Source organism: Peromyscus californicus, unplaced genomic scaffold (genome assembly GCF_007827085.1).
Source record: "Peromyscus californicus insignis strain IS unplaced genomic scaffold, ASM782708v3 Scaffold_17__1_contigs__length_78620276, whole genome shotgun sequence".
Classification (NCBI taxonomy): Eukaryota; Metazoa; Chordata; class Mammalia; order Rodentia; family Cricetidae; genus Peromyscus; species Peromyscus californicus.
In genome coordinates, this window is record NW_026294469.1 from 60,624,501 (window position 1) to 60,644,928 (window position 20,428).

General features: G+C 36.9%; 1 protein-coding gene across 2 annotated transcripts in view; it reads right to left on the reverse strand.

Annotated features, from left to right (window-relative positions):
• Positions 1-20,428, reverse strand: part of Dcc (DCC netrin 1 receptor) — a 1,164,132-nt gene that overhangs the window by 747,534 nt on the left and 396,170 nt on the right. For both annotated transcript variants that reach the window (XM_052742483.1, XM_052742484.1), the window contains exon 2: positions 64-384. In XM_052742483.1, coding sequence (XP_052598443.1) covers positions 64-384 — 321 coding nt within the window. The remainder of the gene's footprint in view (positions 1-63; positions 385-20,428) is intronic.

The following is a 20,428-nucleotide window of genomic DNA, read 5'->3' on the forward strand; positions in this document are numbered from 1 at the left end:
TTATTCCAAAAAAAAAGATAGAAAAGACAAGTGAATCAGGAAAAAAGAAAAATATCTACATACCTGCTACTGCAACTTTTGCTATCCGACTAATAATTGAGCCAGAATCTCCCAAGGATGCCTCACATTGGTAAAGTCCTTCATCTGGCTTATGGTGTCTGGAATGAAGTATATTTTGTATCAACAGAGATCCATTAGGGAGTTGCTGCTTCCTGTCATCCATGCCCACGGCTAGGATGAGGCCATCTTTCCTCCACTTGATGACAGGCACTCCTCGGTCAGACTCTGCGGAGCAGTTGAGCAAGACATTTCCACCCCGCATAGTGACAGCATCAGCAGGTTCGGACACAAAACGAAGGGATGTGAAAGGTTTAATTTGAAAACCTGAAATAAGAGAAAAGAAGGAAAATGAACTCATGCATTCTGAGAAATTTCAAGTTTGATTTCCTCAACATTTGTTCACAAAACTTATTTTTCAAAAAAAAAGCCTTTTTATTTCATCTCCAAGTATAGATAAATTTAAGATCAGGAATAATGTCTTAAACAAAAGAAAAATATTCACATGAGCACCAACTAATGAAGTAACTTGTCCAGAAAATATTACTAATAAAAATAATAATTCATAAGTTATAGATAAGAATATGATTACATATCAGTCATTACTTGAAAATTTAGATAGACAAAATGAGTATTTTTCCATATAAAACCAGATACTTTTAAGTCTCACCAGTCAGAGAGCAGCTAGGACTTGAGAGACTTGATTAATCTCATTAGCTGCATTTTAGCATTTTTTAGTAACTTTTAATCTGCCTGTTTTATTTTACAGAAATGAAAATCAGTGGTGTAGACAAAGTTATTTAGAATAGACCTTAGGTGGGTTAAACAGGTAAATCTCACCTGCCTGCGAAAGTCACAGGGCTGCTGCACAAAACCCCTGAAGTGACTCTATCTCTTTCCAGAAGTTTCTTGTGGGCTTAGCTAAGAGGATATTATAGTTGAATTGTCATAAACAGAACAGACATAAGCAGTCAACTGAAGGATCAGAATAGTATTTAAGAATTCCAAGGGGCTAGAGCAGGTATAAATAAAGACATCTAAATTAATGGAATCAGTATTCTCTTCACGGACTGGCCTATGTTGGCTGTCATGATCAGAAATATTCCTGATCTCCAGTGAAACATGGGTGCTGCAATTGTTTTCTTCCAGGGTTCCCAGTGCATGCACACAATGTTTCTAAAGCTCAACCTTAAGTCTGTGGCATCCTAGTGAACTGCATCACTTCTGATAAGATAGTAACTCCACGCAACTAGTTCACTTATCCAGAGAAAGCATATACAGCTTTGTTCAAACTAATATTGATTATAAAATCATAGTAATGCTAAATGATAAAGGTAAAGGACATTAATGGCTCCAATTTGATCCTTTCCATGTCCTTTGTATAACCAGTCTAATTATAATGAAGCAATCTGTTTCTCTAGTAGAAAGTGCATCCAATTGAGAGTCTAAATCTCTTGCTTCTTGTTCAGTCTATATCATTTAAATATGTGAAATCCTAAATGCTATTGTAATATCCTCATGTCTTTCACATATAAAATGGAAGTATTCCCTGAAACAGAAGATATTTCAACTCAGCTCTCATTTTGGAAAGGATTGGCATAAGAATGAGTCAAAGGCATCGTCTGTCAATGGAACTTACTAAGTCTACTGATATGCAGATAGATTCTAAGTTAAATACATCTTTCTTATTTGTCAGAAAGAACCACTAGTCGGAAATACCTGGCTGGAGGTACACTAAGGGCAAGAAATCATAAAAATATTCTAATGTTATTGAATGTCAAGATGCTTCATCAGAATAATGACTACAATTTCCATTTAAGTAGCATTAAAACAGAAGAAATAAGCCAGGCGGTGGTGGCGCACGCCTTTAATCCCAGCACTCGGGAGGCAGAGCCAGGCGGATCTCTGTGAGTTCGAGGCCAGCCTGGGCTACCAAGTGAGTCCCAGGAAAGGCGCAAAGCTACACAGAGAAACCCTGTCTCGAAAAACCGAAAAAAAAAAAAAAAAAAAAAAAAAAAAAAAAAAAAAAAAAAACAGAAGAAATAAATTCAGAATGCAAGACTAGGCAACTATATTAAAAAACCTTTATTGCATTTTTGTTCTACCCGGGGCCTATATTTTAAACACAACCTCATGCTGAGTACATTATTTATGTCACAGAGCACATAATACATTTAGCACAGCTGTTTATGACAGCATGTTAATGAGCATATGTGCCCATTATCACAAATAAATAATCTACTTACTGTGAAACAGGGAGGTTATGACAGTCTTCAGTGCTGTGAGTGCATGGTTTAGGAAAGTTAAATAAAGATTAATTTTTCTGTGACACAATTACCCTTGTACTCATTGGTAATTTGAGCTTTTTTTTATTCTCCTCATAACAATTATACTTTAAATATATGACTTTGAAATAATGAAATGTTTTTGCTTTCAGGAACTTGCACTACTTAATATTTTAGAAAAGATGGACCCAAGTGAAAAGTTATTTGAGAAATGACAAATGACGTTCATGTCAAAGTTTCAGCTGATAAGAAGAACAGGCTGTCTCTGATCTCTTGTAAGGTACTTGATGCATCTAAGAAATAATGTCATAATGGATAAATTACTGGCTTTGATATAGACTAACAAATTCTCATTCTCTCTTACCAAGTTTGGAAAATGGAGGGTAGAGGGCTTTAACTGGGGAGATAGAAATATAATACAAGGGAGAGAGAAGGAAGGGAAATACATCTAAGAATGCTTGGAGAAACCAGAGGGAAACATAATATTTTATAAACTAACTTTAAATTATATATATATATATATATATATATATATATATATATATATATATAATTAGTATATATTGTGGGTATATACATACATGTGTGTATATATGCATATTAATGGAGTTATGCCATATGTTTTAGTGGTACCTCCATTACTAGCCATGCCCTATCTAACATTACTCCCAGTCCCAGGCAAGGGAAACCTACCAACCCTTCTATTGTTGGATGAAGTACAATCTAAGGGTCTTCTAAAACAATATGGGCCACATCCATTTCCCTTGCTAGCTGTGATAGTTTAAATGGGAAATGTCTCTTATAGGCTCTGGCATTTGAATACATGGTCCATATCTGATGGTGCTGTCTGGGAACTTTAGGAGATGTCTGGGAACTTTAGGAGATGTGGTCTTGCTAGAGGAAATATGTTACTGGTGGTGGGCTCTGAGAGCTTACAGACTCACCTTGCTTCTTGTATGCTTTGTGCTTACAAGGGGATTCTCATCTTCCTGTTCTTGCAGCCCTGTCTGCCACTTGCTACTATTTCTGCCCTCCACAATGGATTCTTACTTCTCTAGAACCATAAGTCAAAATAGACACTTCAATAATTAAGTTGTCTATGGTCATAGTATCTTATCACAGAAACAGAAAAATAACTAATACAGTTGCCTTCCAGGATATATGAACTGCTTGCTGAAGACATTACACACTTTGAACACGGAATTTATAGAAACTGACCTAGAACTGACCTAAAAGGTTTCATCCCTGAACACTGGTTCTCATAATATCACAAGGCACTGTGGAGGAGGGCCTTTGGGGCTCATATATGCTCAAGCCACACCCAGTGAGACACACCACTTCCTGTTGCCTGAGGGTCGAGATATAGGACTCACAGCCCCTTCTCCAACACCATGTTAGCCTTCAGGCCACCGTATTGGACCATAAAGATAATGGACTACACCTCTGAAAATGTAAGCCACCCCAATTAAATGTTTTTCTTTTAAAAATTGCCGCCATCATGGTGTCTCTTCATAGCAAGAGAAACCCTAACGAAGACAGATGCAAAAAACCCTTTTGAGAGTTAATCCTCACAGTCTGACTTGTCTGGATTGAGATTCACAAAGGAATAAACATGGAGGTGTGTCTTTGAGATTGTTCCCCAGGAGAATTAACAGAGCTGGGTGGAACCAATGTGTATATGGTTGGGAATATCCTTTTGACAAGGAGCCCAAAGTGAGTAAAAGGGGGCGGGTCAGAAAAATCAAATGAGCACCTGCATCTCCACTCATCTTCCTTCTCAGCAACCTGAACCAAGCCAAGCCAGGCCTGCCACCCTTGCTTCCATGCCTCCCCTCTCCATGATGTAAATTCCTCTCAACTATGAGCCCAAATGAATTATTCCTCCCGAATGTCTTTTGGTGTTTTGTTTTGTTTTGTTTTGGGGGTGGCAGGTATTTATTTGCAGCAAGAAAAAAAAATGCAGTTCAACTGCCCAGAGCTTTCAAATTATATTGAGAGTCTAGAAATTGTCTTTAACCCATTTTTAGAAACTCCTCCAAATAGTCAAGTGTTGAAACTGTTTCTTTAAATTTATGTCCCTTTGTGATTTATCTCCTTATCATATTCTTGCTCATTTCAAAGCCCAGTAAGCCACAGGAGGCAGTCTAACCTAGAATGGATTTTTAGGTATGACATTTTATCTACAATATCAAACATTGTTCCCTGTAGAATCAGAAATCCTGTTCTGAGTCCACAATGTAAAAGCTTGTAGTTAAGACAATGAAAGGTAAAAGACAAATTGATGAAAAGTAGCCACGGATGTGAAAAGAAGTTCCTGAAAGAGCCCGAGATTAGAAAATGTCACACAAACCCCCATAGAACCTGCGGTGCATAATTTCATCTATTTTAAATCACATATACTTTGAGATGCTCAGAGGTTTTGATAGGGTGCACGTGCTCAGAAATGTGCCAGATAAGCCTGGTACCATCTCCTCCTTTAAGACAAAAAAAAATTCTATGTTGAAGGAAATTAAAATAATTTTGTGGACGGTATAATTTTCCATGTGATCCCCAGACATGGAGAATGTGTGCAAATTGTAGCTCTGGTCTTTAGTTCTGACAAAATCTTAAAATACTTCTGAGGCTATGAAGTGGGGTTGGGAAGTAAAAACCATTACAACAAAATGAAGAAATTAACAGAACTCCTAAACATACATGAATATCATGGGGTTCACTAGATAAAAATGTAAAGTCTGAAAAAGTTTTCATACCAGCAAAACCAACACCACCTGGGAATGTGGTAAATATAGGCAGTGTTCAGACCTGTCAATCGATGATAAGGGGAGAGCCCAGCAGCCTGTGTTTGGTGGGCCTTTCAAGGGATTCCCAGGTAACTAAAGCTTAAGAACCCTGTTCACAAACATGCACAGACCTGAGCCAGAACAAGAGAATTGATATGTTCCTCAGACAACCTGCTCATGATTTTATATATTTAGATATTTTTATATTTTATAATTGCAGACAATTCTTTTTCTGAGTAAGGAAATGAAAGTTTATGGGAATTTAACTTAAAAAGACAAATAATTGGCCAAATCTTTCAACAGGCATTTTGGTGATAGTTTATTTCACACATCTCTTTAAGAGACTGAAGATATGAAGAGAGAGAGAGAGAGAGAGAGAGAGAGAGAGAGAGAGAGAGAGAGAGAGAGAGAGAAGATAGATAGGGAAAGAGCCACCACAGAGATCGATGTTTACAGTATCAGGACAATGCACCCTTTATTATAACCAGAACTCTGTTGCCCTCCTCCCCTGGAAACAGCACAAACAAATAAATAACAACAAATTCCACTCCATTAAGTAGAATAAAATTGCTACTTTGAGCAATAAGAATGTTCTATGGAATAGTTATATGAAAAGCTATGAAATATATTTTGAAGAGTTGTAACAGTGGTAATTTTCTCCTAAAATGGGTTTTAGTCAATGAGATATTTGGTATACCCCACCCTTTTTTTTGGTTGATTCTAACTCAGCAATATAATTGTAGATTTTTAGAACATTGGTGCATCAGACATTTAGTTGGATGATACATCTGTTAGTCCAGGCTAGTGTCAAGATGGCCAAAACTACAACATGCTTATTTTGTGGTCTGCGGATGCACTCTGTGAACTTCATATCAACCTAAGACTAATGACAGGCAGTTCAGAGAGAAAAGGTGTGTATTCTCCAAAGGCCCAGCACAAGCCAGGTTTTTAAAAGTGAATCCAGAAAAGGCCTGGATATCTACAGAAGTATTTTTATATAACCAAGTAGCTCCGACTTATTTTTCAGAAAAGGAAAACACTATTGGGAGTTGGAATAAATGCTTCTTTTTATAAAAGAATGGCAACAACAAAATCAGTACTAGAGTATTGGCTTCTGTGCACACCTGGTAATGAGTCCTTTCTCTGTACTACAGTGCTGGCAGGACTTTATACTTCCATGAGAAACTAAATATAAACAATATTCAGAGTATGTGGTCACCTGTTGAAAAAACTGTACTCATACTAGCTTTTGAAAGAGACTAATAGAGTTCAATGCCTGACAACCTTAGTCTTCATGACTAAGAAAGAGAAATCAGAATGAATTGGGCATATGGTATTTTTCCTTGAATGTAAATAATGCAAAGAAATATGTTCCTGGAAGAAAAACAGGTGTATTTTATAAAGAATCATTGAAATGCAGAGTTGAACAAAAATTTAAATGAAGAAAATGTATCCTTCATTAGAGCTGCTGGATTTAGTTTACAAAATTAAGGATATAAATTATATGTGGATTAAATATATAAGTAAGTATATTATATTTATAAATATAAATATATTTTTAGTATAATAAACATGTCCTAAACACTTAGATGAAATAAATACTGATAGGTTTATTGCAGAAAATAATATTTTTATTTATCTAAAACACAAACTTATTTAGTTTATTTTGCTTTTGGAGTTTCATTATTAATATTTATATTATACTATATTATATTATATTATATTTATATATGGCTGTTTTGCCTGCATGTATGTCTGTGCACATTCCTGGTGCCTTTGGAGGCTAGAAGAAGGTGTCAGATTCCCTGGATTACAAATGGTTGTGAGCTTTTCCCTCCTTGGCCGTCTGAAGACAGGGTGGGTCACCAGCAGCTGTACTGGAGACACCCATAGAAGTTCTGCCAGGGTTCTCACTCTTGCCTGGCCTGCTCTAACCGCCCTGGTCTCATTTAGAAATATAGACTGAACACGTGCCATCAATGTTGCCTTCAGTAAACGGAGGACATAGGGCTTCCTAAAGTTGGACTAAGTGACTTTGAATGCATTATTCAAAACCATCTACCCAGTGAACCAGATCAGGCTAGTCTTTGTACATAAACAACAAACAAGCAAAAAAAAAAAAAAAAAAATAAGACCTTCAAAAAAATAAAAAAACTGGGCAGTCGTGGCACTCACCTATAATCCCAGCATTCAGGAGGCAGAGGAAGGCAGATCTCTGAGAGTTTGAGGCCAGTTTGGTCTACAAAGTGAGTTCCAGGACAGCCAGGATTGTTATACACAGAGAAATCCTACGTAAAAAAAAAAAAAAAAAAAAAAAAAAAAAAAAAAAAAAAAAAAAAAAAAAGAAAAAAAGAATAAAATAAAAAAACAGTGTGAACTATAGCGTGATTGCTGGGAATCAAATTTGGCTTCTCTAGACTAGCAGTTTTTGCTCTTAACAATTGAGCCATCTCTCCAGTCTCAAAGTGCATCCATTTTAAACCCAGAGCTTTCTATACACTACACAAGAAATCTATATGTGCACCCAGGAAACTGAAGTTTAACCAGACTTTGGGATACTATATTTTATCTGGCCAGTTTGTCTTCTATAAAATTATTTTCTTAGTGTATAGTGAAAGTAATCAAACAGTATATGGATTCACATTGTCCAATTTAGTAGTCCAAGAACCACAGAGAAGACTGAGCCCTTGGAACACTACCATGATTGAATCAGGGAGTGTTCCAGGACATTCACTGACATAATGCAACAAGACCATATAGCTCCCCGGAAAGGTTGCTGAACCTCATTTGCTCTTCACATGGTGGGCCCTAATTTCTTTTTCCCTTTACAAGACAAGAACAAAATTCAGAAATAGAAATACAAGATGTGCAGTTCAAAAGCAACTGCCCCGGCAAAAATCTCTCACTGAACCCACACAGAGGCTCCACATCAGAAATTCAGAATGCATGATATCTTCTGCAAGCCGAGGAAGCTTTGTGCAGATCTAAGGTTTCCACAGGGCAAAACGTGTGCCCGAGGCAACTCTGAGTGTCCTCTGGCTAAATCCAATGGTGAAGAGAAATGATAAGAACCACTTTGGAGTGGGGCATAACTTTCCCAGCCCTTTTCTGCTTCAAGGGCCAAACCTCTTAAGTCTCAGCTCGATTTTGCTGTGTGATACTGAAGAAATCATAATGGAATCTTTTCTTCCTTGCTGTTCAACAGGTAACGTAGCCTGACATCTAGGTTATCATCTCCCAGACCCGTGCAAAATTAACACTTAAAAGAAAAACTTTGATGTGCTGCTGAGTCTGCCTTGTGTTGGAACCTTCACCTCCCAGGGTGGTAAAGTGTGAGCTAGCTTCCTCCCCTTTGCGTTGCTCATCAATCTACCTCAAAGGAGGGACAGCAGTTTATGTGTGCAGATCTAATTGACTGGAACTCTGAAAATAGTTCTTTTTATTTTAGTATTTGTTTTTAAGAGTTATTAGCTTTTGAAATAGAATATAATTATATCATTTCCCCTTCCCCTTCTTTCTTCAAGCCCTTCCCATACACCCTCCCCCTTGTTCTTAGATTTATGGCCTGTTCTTTCTTTCTTTCTTTCTTTCTTTCTTTCTTTCTTTCTTTCTTTCTTTCTTTCTTTCTTTCTTTCTTTCTTTCTTTCTTTCTTTCTTTCTTCCTTTTTTAGAATCCTGGTTTGATAAGGCACTGAGGGCCTGGGAATTGAACCTGGGTCCTCTGGAACATCAGTCAGTGCTCTTAACTGCTGAGCCATCTCTCTTACCCCTAGGAGAGGAGAGAGGGACACAAGGTTTCCTTTCCTGCTTCCTGTTTCCTGGCAGACACCCAATGGCCTGGGAATTGAACCCAGGTCCTCTGGAACATCAGTCAGTACTCTTAACCACGGAACCATCTCTCTCCTCTATGGCCTGTATTTTTTAAATTGTTGTTACATATATATTTTCCCAAAATTTCTCAGTCCTTACCAGATTACTTTTATATATTATTTTAGGACTGACCACTTGGTATTGGCTAACCATTTGCGGGGCTCATTTCTGGGAAAAAATCCCTTGTAGCAGAAACATCATTATAGAAAACTACAACTGATCAAAATGCAGAGAACAAGTGAGCATGTAGCATTCAACCCCAACTAAATTGCCTACTACACAACTCCTGCACCCAAGGCTTGGGGATCATAGTGGAAGACTGTGAGAGTCAGAAGAACAGGATACTTGCTGTGAAATTTCATCTCCTAGAAATGATGGTGAAACTCACAAAATCTCATCAATATGACTGCTTAAATAGGACCTGAACAAGGGCAACATGATAACATGAAAAGGAGGAATCTCATGGGGCCTCAATCCTAGACTTACAAACAACTAGAAAAAGATGAGAGCAGGAGAAAACAGTTCCCAAATGGGTTATCTTATGTTTTATAGCAGGAGTAGAAGCTTTCACAGGGCCATTTGGCAATGTCTAGAGACATTTTGGTTCTTCACCAAGAGGAGTGCTACTGATATTTAGTGAGTAGAGTCCAAGGACACTGAATCACATTTTTCAACATACCAAACAGATGCTCCCCAAAATGAATTACCCAGACACCAAAACTTAATAGGACTAGGTTTGAGGGACCTTGTTTTAAAAAGGATCAAATTGGTTGCTGTGTTGAGAAACAAAGAGATTGATGAAGTTGTTACTGCTATACTACAAATGTGAGATGTTGGATTTAGTCCAAACTATTGCAGTGGAAATAGTAAGAAATGGCCAGATATGGTACTCACTAGACAGGTAGAGTTCATGGTGATTTAAGATTCAGTAACTGATAAAAGAAAGGAACCTCTAATAACTCTAAGAAAATCACCAAAGAGAGTTATACAATTTATACGGAAATAAAAGAAGTGCCAATTTCAAAAGAAAGTTTTCATCCCAGGTGGACAGGAGACTTGGGGTTTTGGCAGGTCTGTTCTTTGCTAACCTTCTGTGTGTGCAATACATCATGGGAATCAATTCAATCCACAATGAAACAGGAATAGAGGCTACAAAATGCTAGGATATACACAGCTGTATATCATAATAGTCTAGGAATCCATTATCTACCCACTTTTGCTACTTGTACAAAACTCCTCAAATTTAGACAGCAATCTATTTTACGGCGAGTTTTACTTCACAGGAAATCTGTGACATGTTTTCCATGGGTTGAAAATGAGACACAAAGAGATGTAGCTAAGGGAAGTACCAAGATACCCGCAACTCACCTCGTTAGCTAGAAAATAGAGTCTGGTCTTTTTCTCTTGAAGATAAAAGACTGCAGAGGTAATGCTGACAAAGCATGGCATGGTTTATCATGATTCATGGGAAATGAACTATTCATCTTATGGAAACTCCTATCACAAACAGGAAGGATTAATTTCTTAAATGCCTGACAGATCCAGGGAAGACCTTAAACATTCAGCAAAACTCAGGGCTGACACTGTGGCATGATGTCTGTTGTAGGCACCCAAACTGATAAAATATTTGTATTATAACAAGTCCAATTTTCTCAAAAATGGAGGCCAAAAGTTTTCATTAAAATACTGTCACTCATTTTGTTTGATATTTACTATATCTTGTCTGGGCAGAAAAATGTTATTTTTTCTGCAAAGACCATGGCGATGGTGACATCAAAGATGAAAACCCATGATGATAATAATAGGGGCAGAAGCTTTGGCCTTGAAAGCCAATGAGCCTTGCATTGACAAGATCAGCATTTGCTCAAAGACCTAACTCCCCCTTCCTTTTTGTAAAATGTTCACATGGGTTCAATGGATTTGGACACAGGGTGTGAGAATAAAAACTCTTTGTACAATTAAAATCACAAAGATACTACTGAACTTGTGTGTACATCATGCACATGATCTATGTGAATTTAAATGATGAAGGTCTTATACATGTGATCATACATGAAGGAAACATAAACATGGAGAATCATTCATTTCTCCTACTTAACAGGGCTACCTGCCACTGACATGTTGGCATAACTCCTATAAATCTCCTAACTGGGGTCTATCCTTGATTCCAGTGCTTGGAGCTTTGAAACAACCAAATAAGTAGAAGTGTTGATGGCATTCACCTGACTTTCCATGTGTTGTGATTGCCAACAATATCACAAAATTGTTATAAATGTAAAGCCAAATACAGTATAATGTGATCAGGTTTCTAGCATACAGAATGAATATAATTAGTTAGAGCCTGTTGAGAGATAGAAACTCTACCAAATAGCTGCTTCTGACTTAGCCCTTGAGTGAATATAATTTCAATATTCTCTTCTGGGTCTTCGATCTCCCTATTGGGCTTCATATAATTGAGACTGTCATCTTTATGATAAGGTAGATGCCAAGAAATCAGAAATAAGGCACACCTGTCTATTTTACACAGTCCTTAGTAACTCACACCTGACTTAGAGTTATTAATAAATAATTATGAAATAAAACATATATAGGCAAAAACAAATAATCTAGGAAAAGTCTCTAAGTCAGTAAAAGTACATCAACACAATAAAAACACACAAACAAGCAAACAAACAAAAACAATTAATTCTCTTGTAGACTATGGTTGACCAAGGATATCGATATCACTGCCAAGCAAAACCAAACAAAACAAAGTTGATGACTGCCATGCTGGGAACATTCCTTTATATACTCTGAGAAAATATGTGGTCAGTCTTGTCTGTGAAAGGCTAGACAGTGTACAAATTTTGGCTTAGTGGACAAGGTGGATAAATAAAGAATGGAATTTTGGTAGTTAAGAAAATATTTTCAAATGTATAACATATTGTTATTAAAGGCAGACAAAAGGCCATATCTGACTCACCTTGGGATATAGTCTGTTGACCCATGTTCTAGAAAAATGATGATGTCAATAGTGAAGAAGCCCCAAACTTTGATCTGCCATTGTGCACCCTGTTCTGCTTTAATACTCCATGCTTTCAGGGAACTAATTTAGTAATTTTCACAGCTTTAGAAATGACATCAAATCTCTGCACTATGAATAAAGGTGATGCTATTCAATAAGATTAGTTCATTCATTCATTTGCTTCTGTGGTTAAACACCTAGTAATGCCTAAAGTAGATTCAGATTCCTCAGCCCTTCTAAGAATCACTAGTCTACAATGATAAACCCTACCTCACATTTTCATCTGGTCCAGTTCCCTGCATCCCACAGTTCTTTTTTGGGGGACTTGCAAACAGTACAGAACAAGAATTTTTGGAAAATATATTCCAATTACTGATGATATATAATACACCTATTATTTACACAGCATCTTATAAAAGCCATTAATAATGTATAAAAATAATCTTAATTATCTTTATCCTTTGGCTTACATGAAAATATGTTTAAGATGAAAGGAAATGCTAGCTATTTCAATTTCTTATTGTAAAAGGAAGCATTAGCTCTCTCTCTGCCACAGTTCAGTGAGTTTCTCAAAAGATGCCTTGGTAACATGCAGTCCCAGAGAGGAAAGTATTGTATGACAGATGATGCCACATAGATGCCACTTAGCAACTTGAAGTTGTTCAATCTTGTTTTCAGTCATTTTAGATGAATTTCTGTCAATCTGCTTTTCAGGAATGTTTCCTCTTTGATCTTTATATATTTCTTTCATATCATTTCTAATAATAAAAAAAATAATAATTTGGAGGGGGGGAAAGCAAAGTAATAATCTCCTGAGTGTCACCACTCAAGACTAGTAAAAGTCTAAACTGTATCAAAATACTAAACACCAGGTCTCTTTGGAGGATAGAAAAATGCTAATCCCATATAGGGGTTCTGTGTTTTATTCTGAATCCTCAAAAGGAAATTCAAGCTCAGGTTTTCCGGTTAAAAATTAATCAGAAGCAGAAAACATGCTGAGTTTATTTAGTGTAACACATAGTCTCTGTCACAAAGACAGTATCCCCATAATTCATCTGTGAGGACACTTTCCAACCATCACCCATGACCCCCGAGAAGTATACCCACTTCTCTTCCCTTTATACAGCTTGCTACTATCTCATTTTTTACTTCTTATTACCTGCAGATATAGAATCTGTGAACTTCATATGTACCTTGAGAACACTAAAGGCACTGGTCTTTATTATACTTTTTTATTTACATTTACATTGTTTACATTGTGCTATGTCTGTCTGGATTACAATTTCAAAACCATGATAAGTATGAATTTTAAACAATATTAGTCAATCAGTTACTATGTTTTTTTTTTTTACTAGAATCAACTAAATGAAATTTTATCCATAATTTTTTTCTAATGCTTTGGCTCTTTGGCCAAGAAAAAGTTATGAGAACTGTGCTCTTGCTTTGCCATGGAAAAGGCAATGGATGTTATAGATATGAAAATAAATGACAAAATCAAAATCACTTACACATGGGGAACTTTAGTCTGTTGTGCAGTGTGGACTGGAGGTGAGGATCAGAGTTACACACCATTCTAGCTCATGGGGCAGCAGGAGGATTTGTTGAAGTTTTGTGTTGAATCCCACAGGCATGGGGTGGTGTATTTCTCTTCATTTTTTTACTGCAATTGCAATGTTGTAGTTAAGGTAAAGCAGAGTTTACCCGGCTGCCTCTTGAGATCTTACTGATTAGAAAGGTAAGTAACTCCATTTTGCATCCAGGCAACAAGTCCAGATGCTTTAAATGTTCTGATCACAGCCAAACATTTTTGCTGTGGGATGGTCTGTATGGCAAATTTGTTGCTAATTAGTCAATAAATAAAACACTGATTGGCCATTGGCTAGGCAGGAAGTATAGGCAGGACAAGGAGGAGAATAAAGCTGGGAAGTAGAAAGCTGAGTCAGAGAGACACTGCCAGCCGCCATGATGAGAAACAGCATGTGAAGATGCCGGTAAGCCACGAGCCATGTGCCAAGGTATAGATTTATAGAAATGGATTAATTTAAGCTGTAAGAACAGTTAGCAAGAAGCCTGCCACGGCCATACAGTTTGTAAGCAATATAAGTCTCTGTGTTTGCTTGGTTGGGTCTGAGTGGCTGTGGAACTGGCAGGTGAGAGAGATTTGTCCTGACTGTGGGCCAGGCAGGAAAACTCAAGCTACACATTTTAGGAAAGTTTCTAGTAATCAAATCTAGGTTGCTTCATTCTAATGTAGGATTTGCTTTCACACTTTTGTTTTTATATAATTTTTGTTCCCCTTCCTTATGCTTTGAACAATGCAGACTTCATAATATATTCTGAGCCAAACCAGCTCAGAGATAAAAATAAACAAAAACACACAATCTTTACTGAAATATTTAATACAGACCTCCTCTTGGCTACTGTGAGTCTAGAAAATCCATCCTGCACATTTACAGCACTTAAATCTCTTTGTCATGTAAATTTTCAATCAAGGAAAAAGGACAAAGTAGAGCAACCTATGCTACTCAACTACATTGATATGAAATGTCCTTTTGAACTACGGATTTTTGGAAATCATTCAGCTCAGAAAAATGACTCTGGTGTGCACAAACGAGTGTCCACAAGGGCTCAGGGGATTGTTCCAAATCTCTCTCCTCAGCCTGACTCAATCTGTAGCTCTAATGTCAGAGTAGAGACCTTGAGTATCAGACATAGACTGAGAAAGGGAAGGGAGGTGGAGGGGGACCGTCCCCAGAATGCCAGGTAATAAATATCTAATTATTACAGAGCCTGTACTTAAATCTGTTTTCTCCTCATGGCTACCCTTGGTTCTAAATAAAACTTGGTCTATCCCATATGGTAGAATATGTGAAGAAATAAGCTACCTACCTATCAAATGGATCAATACTTTGATATCGCCTAGAAAATTTGTTCCTGAACAAGTATGTTCACATCCATTTCTTCCCTCCCCAAACCAGAAATGCTCCCTAAAATATGCTGAAATTCATTTTCTTGATTTCATTTAGCTCTACACTAAATAAATAGAAAGCATTAAGCCATAGTGTTCTCAAGGGGATTAAAATGCCTTGCTGACTTTAACATGTTTAATGAATCCAAAGGGGATAAAGCAAAGAGGATGAGGCAGTTTCTGTAAGTCCTGTATTTGCCTCAAGCTGGATGGAGTCCCTTTATTAATCAGCATCGACAGAGTAAAGACATTTTGGACACACACAAGGATACAAGACCCCACCATTTCCAGGATACAGGCAGTATCGCCATTAGATTTATTTTGAAGATAGTTTTTACTTGAAGTTGCTTTTGCATATCACCATATGAAACTCTTAGAATGTAGAATAAAATAAACATTAACAACATGGTGGTAGGATTCAAGAAGAGGTTAAATATGATGCTGTGTATTTTTCATTTTGCCAATTTCAAGCTAATCAACAGGGTGAATGCTCTCATAATTTATTTTACAAACCAACTTTGAGATGGAAAGGGGACTTGTTTTACACCAGTATAAGGACATGTAAAAACCGAGAATGTTCTAGGTCCCCTACTTATCAGTATTTTAAAGGGAGATGTAGATTCAGAAGTCTATTATCTGATAATGAGAACTATTACTAGGCACTAACAAAATTCAGTATTCAATAAAGTATATATATTTTCAACATCAAAATATTTAACATTTTCATGATTTGGGATTTTGGCTAAATTGCATTAGAGAAAATCATGCCTCATTCTTATTCATCTAAGTGTTGCCTACCTATTAACAGAAACTTTTTATATATAGATAGGGAACCTGTGTTTGCTGGACTATCTCATAGAGGTGAGTTGAAAGGATGGCTGTATGTAGGCTGAACAAAATGACGTGTAACTGGAAGTGAATTAAAACCAAATGAAACAAGCTGAGATAGGTCTTAGGGTATGAGACTATAGGCCAAAAACCATTTAATCAACTTGACAATCTACAAAGTGATTAAAAAATGACATGTGAGGCCAGGCGGTGGTGGCGCACGCCTTTAATCCCAGCACTTGGGAGGCAGAGGCAGGCGGATCTCTGTGAGTTCGAGGCCAGCCTGGGCTACCAAGTGAGTTCCAGGAAAGGCGCAAAGCTACACAGAGAAACCCTGTCTCAAACCCCCCCCCAAAAAAAATGACATGTGAATCAAGGGAGAAAGGTATATAGTTGCTCATAACATTATGACTTTGTCCATGAAAAATGATGACAGAATGAAGCTTGAACCTATATCAGAAAGAACTGTCCCATCACACTCAAGGACTCACCTTCTATGGTCTTCTGGGCAACTCATGATTCATGAGTTTGAAGAACATCTTCAATCAATGTTAATATCAGCAACTAAGATTTTTACAATGGCCATAGTACAAAACAGGAAATTTATAGATTGTGTTGACACTTTGGTTATATTAATTATGAACTCACATGCACTATGTTTTTGTTGACTTTTTGTAATAGATCTTCAAGTGACCACATCCTGTGAACATGAAAACAGCTACTATACAAATGCTAATTACATTTTCAAACATTTCATAGGAAATGTTTCATAGAAAAAAAAGTGAAATAAGACATAAGCACACTCCTTGTTTTAATTTTAAAATTTACAATAATATATTATTAATCTGGTTCTAGGAAAAAAGGCAGAAGCAGATGCCTATAGCTTACAGTTATCCCAGTAGATAAGATTGACTTTAACATATGTTTGACTTAAGATTCTATTTCTGACTCTTAAGTTTTATTCTGTATCAGAAGTCTACACCCTTGATTTCGACAATACAATATCTATTCCTAAAGCTCAAGGAAGAAGGAGGGAGATTTTATAAGATCCAGAGGACCAGGATACCTACTGCTAGGTAGTGTCTTCCATATATGACTGGGAGCTGCACTTTTGAAATCTTAACTATATGGTTCCCTAAACAAGACCTGTGTAATGATAACACCAGTTGAAATACCAATATGGATGAGGCAGATTTCACAAGGCCCCCTCCAAGACAAAAATTCCAGGCAATGATTGGATACTGAAAGTCAAGGAAACCATTTTTTCTAGGGAAGAACTTCCTAATAGGTTATTTAATACATGTGGTCATCTTTAAATACAAGTACATAAGAAGAACACTAAATGGACTAACCAGGTTATGTGTATGTGTATATACATGCATGCATATATGAAATTCTCAAAAATAAAAAATTAAACAAAAATACATAGTAAACAATTTAGTTTTTTGGACCCCACTCAATTTTGAATTGCAGCAGTTAAGTGGTCATAGACAGTAAGAAGAGAAATGGGCATGACCACATATCATTATCATCTGTAGACTCTAACGTCACCACCAGAAATGAGAGCAAATAAAATTAGCAATCAAACCAATAGGCATGAACATCTTACAGTCATTCCTCTAAATGTCTTCAGTAGTTCAATATTGAAGGACACATTCCAGGTGTAGTTTGGAGTTCTGTATTTCAAAATGCCTCCCCCCACCAAAATTGAGTTCCTAATTGCTGTGTGATGTTCTTTCTGTACACTGTGAATATGTCTTGCTACTATTGCTTAATAAAGAAGCTGTTCTGGCCTATGGCAAGACAGGTTATACCCAAGTGGGAAATCCAGGTAGAGGGACAGGGAGAAGAGGGCTGAGTCAGGGCAGACGCCCATCCAGCCACCCAAGGAGCAAGATGCCAGCAGACCAGTAACACCATGGCCATGTGACAAAATAGAAAATAATAGAAATGAGTTAATTTAAGATGTTAGAGCTAGCTAGCAATAAGCCTGAGCCTTAGACCAAACAGTTTGTAATTAATATTAAGTCTCTGAGTGATTATTTTATAAAAATAGCTGCTGCCAGGGTGGGGCCAGGCAGAACCGAGAAACTTCAGTCTACACCTGATAATAGTATAATTTTCTGTCTAGAACATACACAGGCCTGCCTTTCCTATGTAGCCTGGACTTGTGTAGATTAGAACTCAAAATCCTACCTCAAACTTCAAATGCTGGGATCGCAAGCATGTTTTCCATTCTAAAACTGTGTTTAAAATAGCATCACCTAGTGGGCAAAGAGAGATACTACTCTTTGCTCACATTAACATGTGATTAGTTATAACCTGACTTAATGGGTAACCTCAAGAGTTATGACAGTTTAATGGAGGCCTATGCTTAATTAAATTCAGCAACCATTTATTGGTCTCTATGTGAGATACTGGAAGTGCAAAAATGCTTTTAAAGACAGTAATGTGTATTTAAAGTCATAAAAAGATGTAGGCCCTAGTAATTCCTTTTCTAAGCAATTATCTCAAATAATAATAATTAATAATAATGATAACAATAAAAACAAACAATAATAATAAATAATCAGTAAAACAAAAACTACTCAAATGTACAAAAATCATCACTATAGTGTTTTATATCATAGAAAATGCAAATATTTCTAATATTAATTAACTCACAAACCACATATATAAACACACACTATGAAATAATCAAAATGATCACTGTGAAGATCAGGAAGAACCATATGATAACAAGCAAATAATTGTGTGAGACTGTGGATGACTAGTCTGTAGTTTCTCTGTCATTATCAATTTTACTATAGAAGGAGGCATATTAACTGCTGAAATAACCACCCAGGTGAGGTTTCTGCCATTGGACTGAATGCCCTTTTTGTATACATCAACTAGGCCACTACCCCTAAAAACTACATGACTGAATTTTTATTGTGCACACTTTTCCTTGTTTTCTTCTTCAAGCCTATTCCCTCACCCTTCAGAGGCCAGTTAGCAATGCAATAAATAAATTTGTACTTTGGAGTGAACTCTTTAATCCTTTTGTTCTCTCACCTCCCAATCAAACACATACCCTCACATTTGCATGTATTAACATAATGAAGCATTAATTACACAGTGTTTGGGATAGGCCAAGTAAAGAGCTTCAATCAATCTCAATAACTTGCATCAGGAAGGGAAGGGGAAAAATGTTGCCCAGCCTTATCAGGACCACATAATAGACACAAATACAGGCTCCGTGCCTGTTGTGGGTGTGATTTATAGCCAACATTGAAAAACAAAAAGCAGAAAATTACAAGGGGACAAATCAATAACAATTATCTTAATGACAGATGGACAAATTTTATTCTATTGTTCAGGCGGTATCGTCAGCTTACTGGTTTGTTTTCAACAAGGGATGAAGATTAAGCTCTGGAAACCCAATAGTATCTAAAAATGCTTAATTCCTAGGGTACAAGATGCTGGTGTCTTATCAGTTTTCTCTCAAGAAACTTCAAGTGTTCACCACAGCAGGAAAAGGTGACTTCAGAGGGCGCACATCCAGCACCCCTGTGAGGACTGAAGGCTCTATCCGTGATAGATTTTAAATTTGTCTTCCTCCACCTATGTTTATCTGCTTGAGAAGATCTGACTTCTGCTAATGTCAACCTACCCAGTCATACCCTGCTTACAGGCGACATTATTACTTCTTACTGATTGCTGCTGAATTCTACCCATTGTTATTTCTATGAGATATGTATGTAAATGCACCATGATTAGAATCCCGTACTTATAAACATCTTCATGATTTCATTTACTTTTTTCAAGAATTTTATTTTTTCAAATATCAACCATTGCAGGAAATAGGCTTTGGATTTTATGCCCACCCATTTTTTGGGTTGGATTTATTTTCTTAGAACTATAATAGACCAATAGGAAAATAACATAAAAACACATGAATATATTGCCTTTCTGCAAAAGCCATGCCTGTGCTCTGTGAATTCTCAATGATGAACCTTCAGACACTGTGGGCCAGGTAGCTGCTGTGGGGAGAAAATCTGTGCATAACAGGAAGTTTTTACATCTGTGAGTTATAGGAAACTTGATCTCTAGTCAATAAAGGCCACTTATCAGGTCTAAGAATAATAAAAAAGACTAAAAAAATGACTAAAATCTCTCAGTGAGTGAAGGCCCAAATCATTGCCAGCTGAGAACTATGATCCTATGCACTTTCATGCAAGAATCACTTGTAATGTACATACAGCTTTATTCAGATATTTTGCCATTGCATATTCTTTGAAGTAAGCACATTCTACACAGTTCTTACATCAATCTATTGAGACAATTATAAAAGAGTATAAGTTAAATTTTCTCCTCCTGATGTGCCGGTCCTGCCTGGGCCTCCTTGAGCAAGTCTGTATGCTTCTGTTTATTATTTCGTCCTCTACAGAGAACAAGTGTGAACAAAGTGGTTAGGTCTCTCCCAGGCCTGACATCTTAAAGATTCTACCATAAGAAGATGTGACCAGAACCACCCATATGCTACCCAAATATTTCAGTTCAGTATGTACCACAGCTCTTCATTCTACGTTCTCATTTTAAGAGAACCAAACCCTTCTTTCACTCATTTTTTTTTTGCATCATTCAAAAGTTTAAC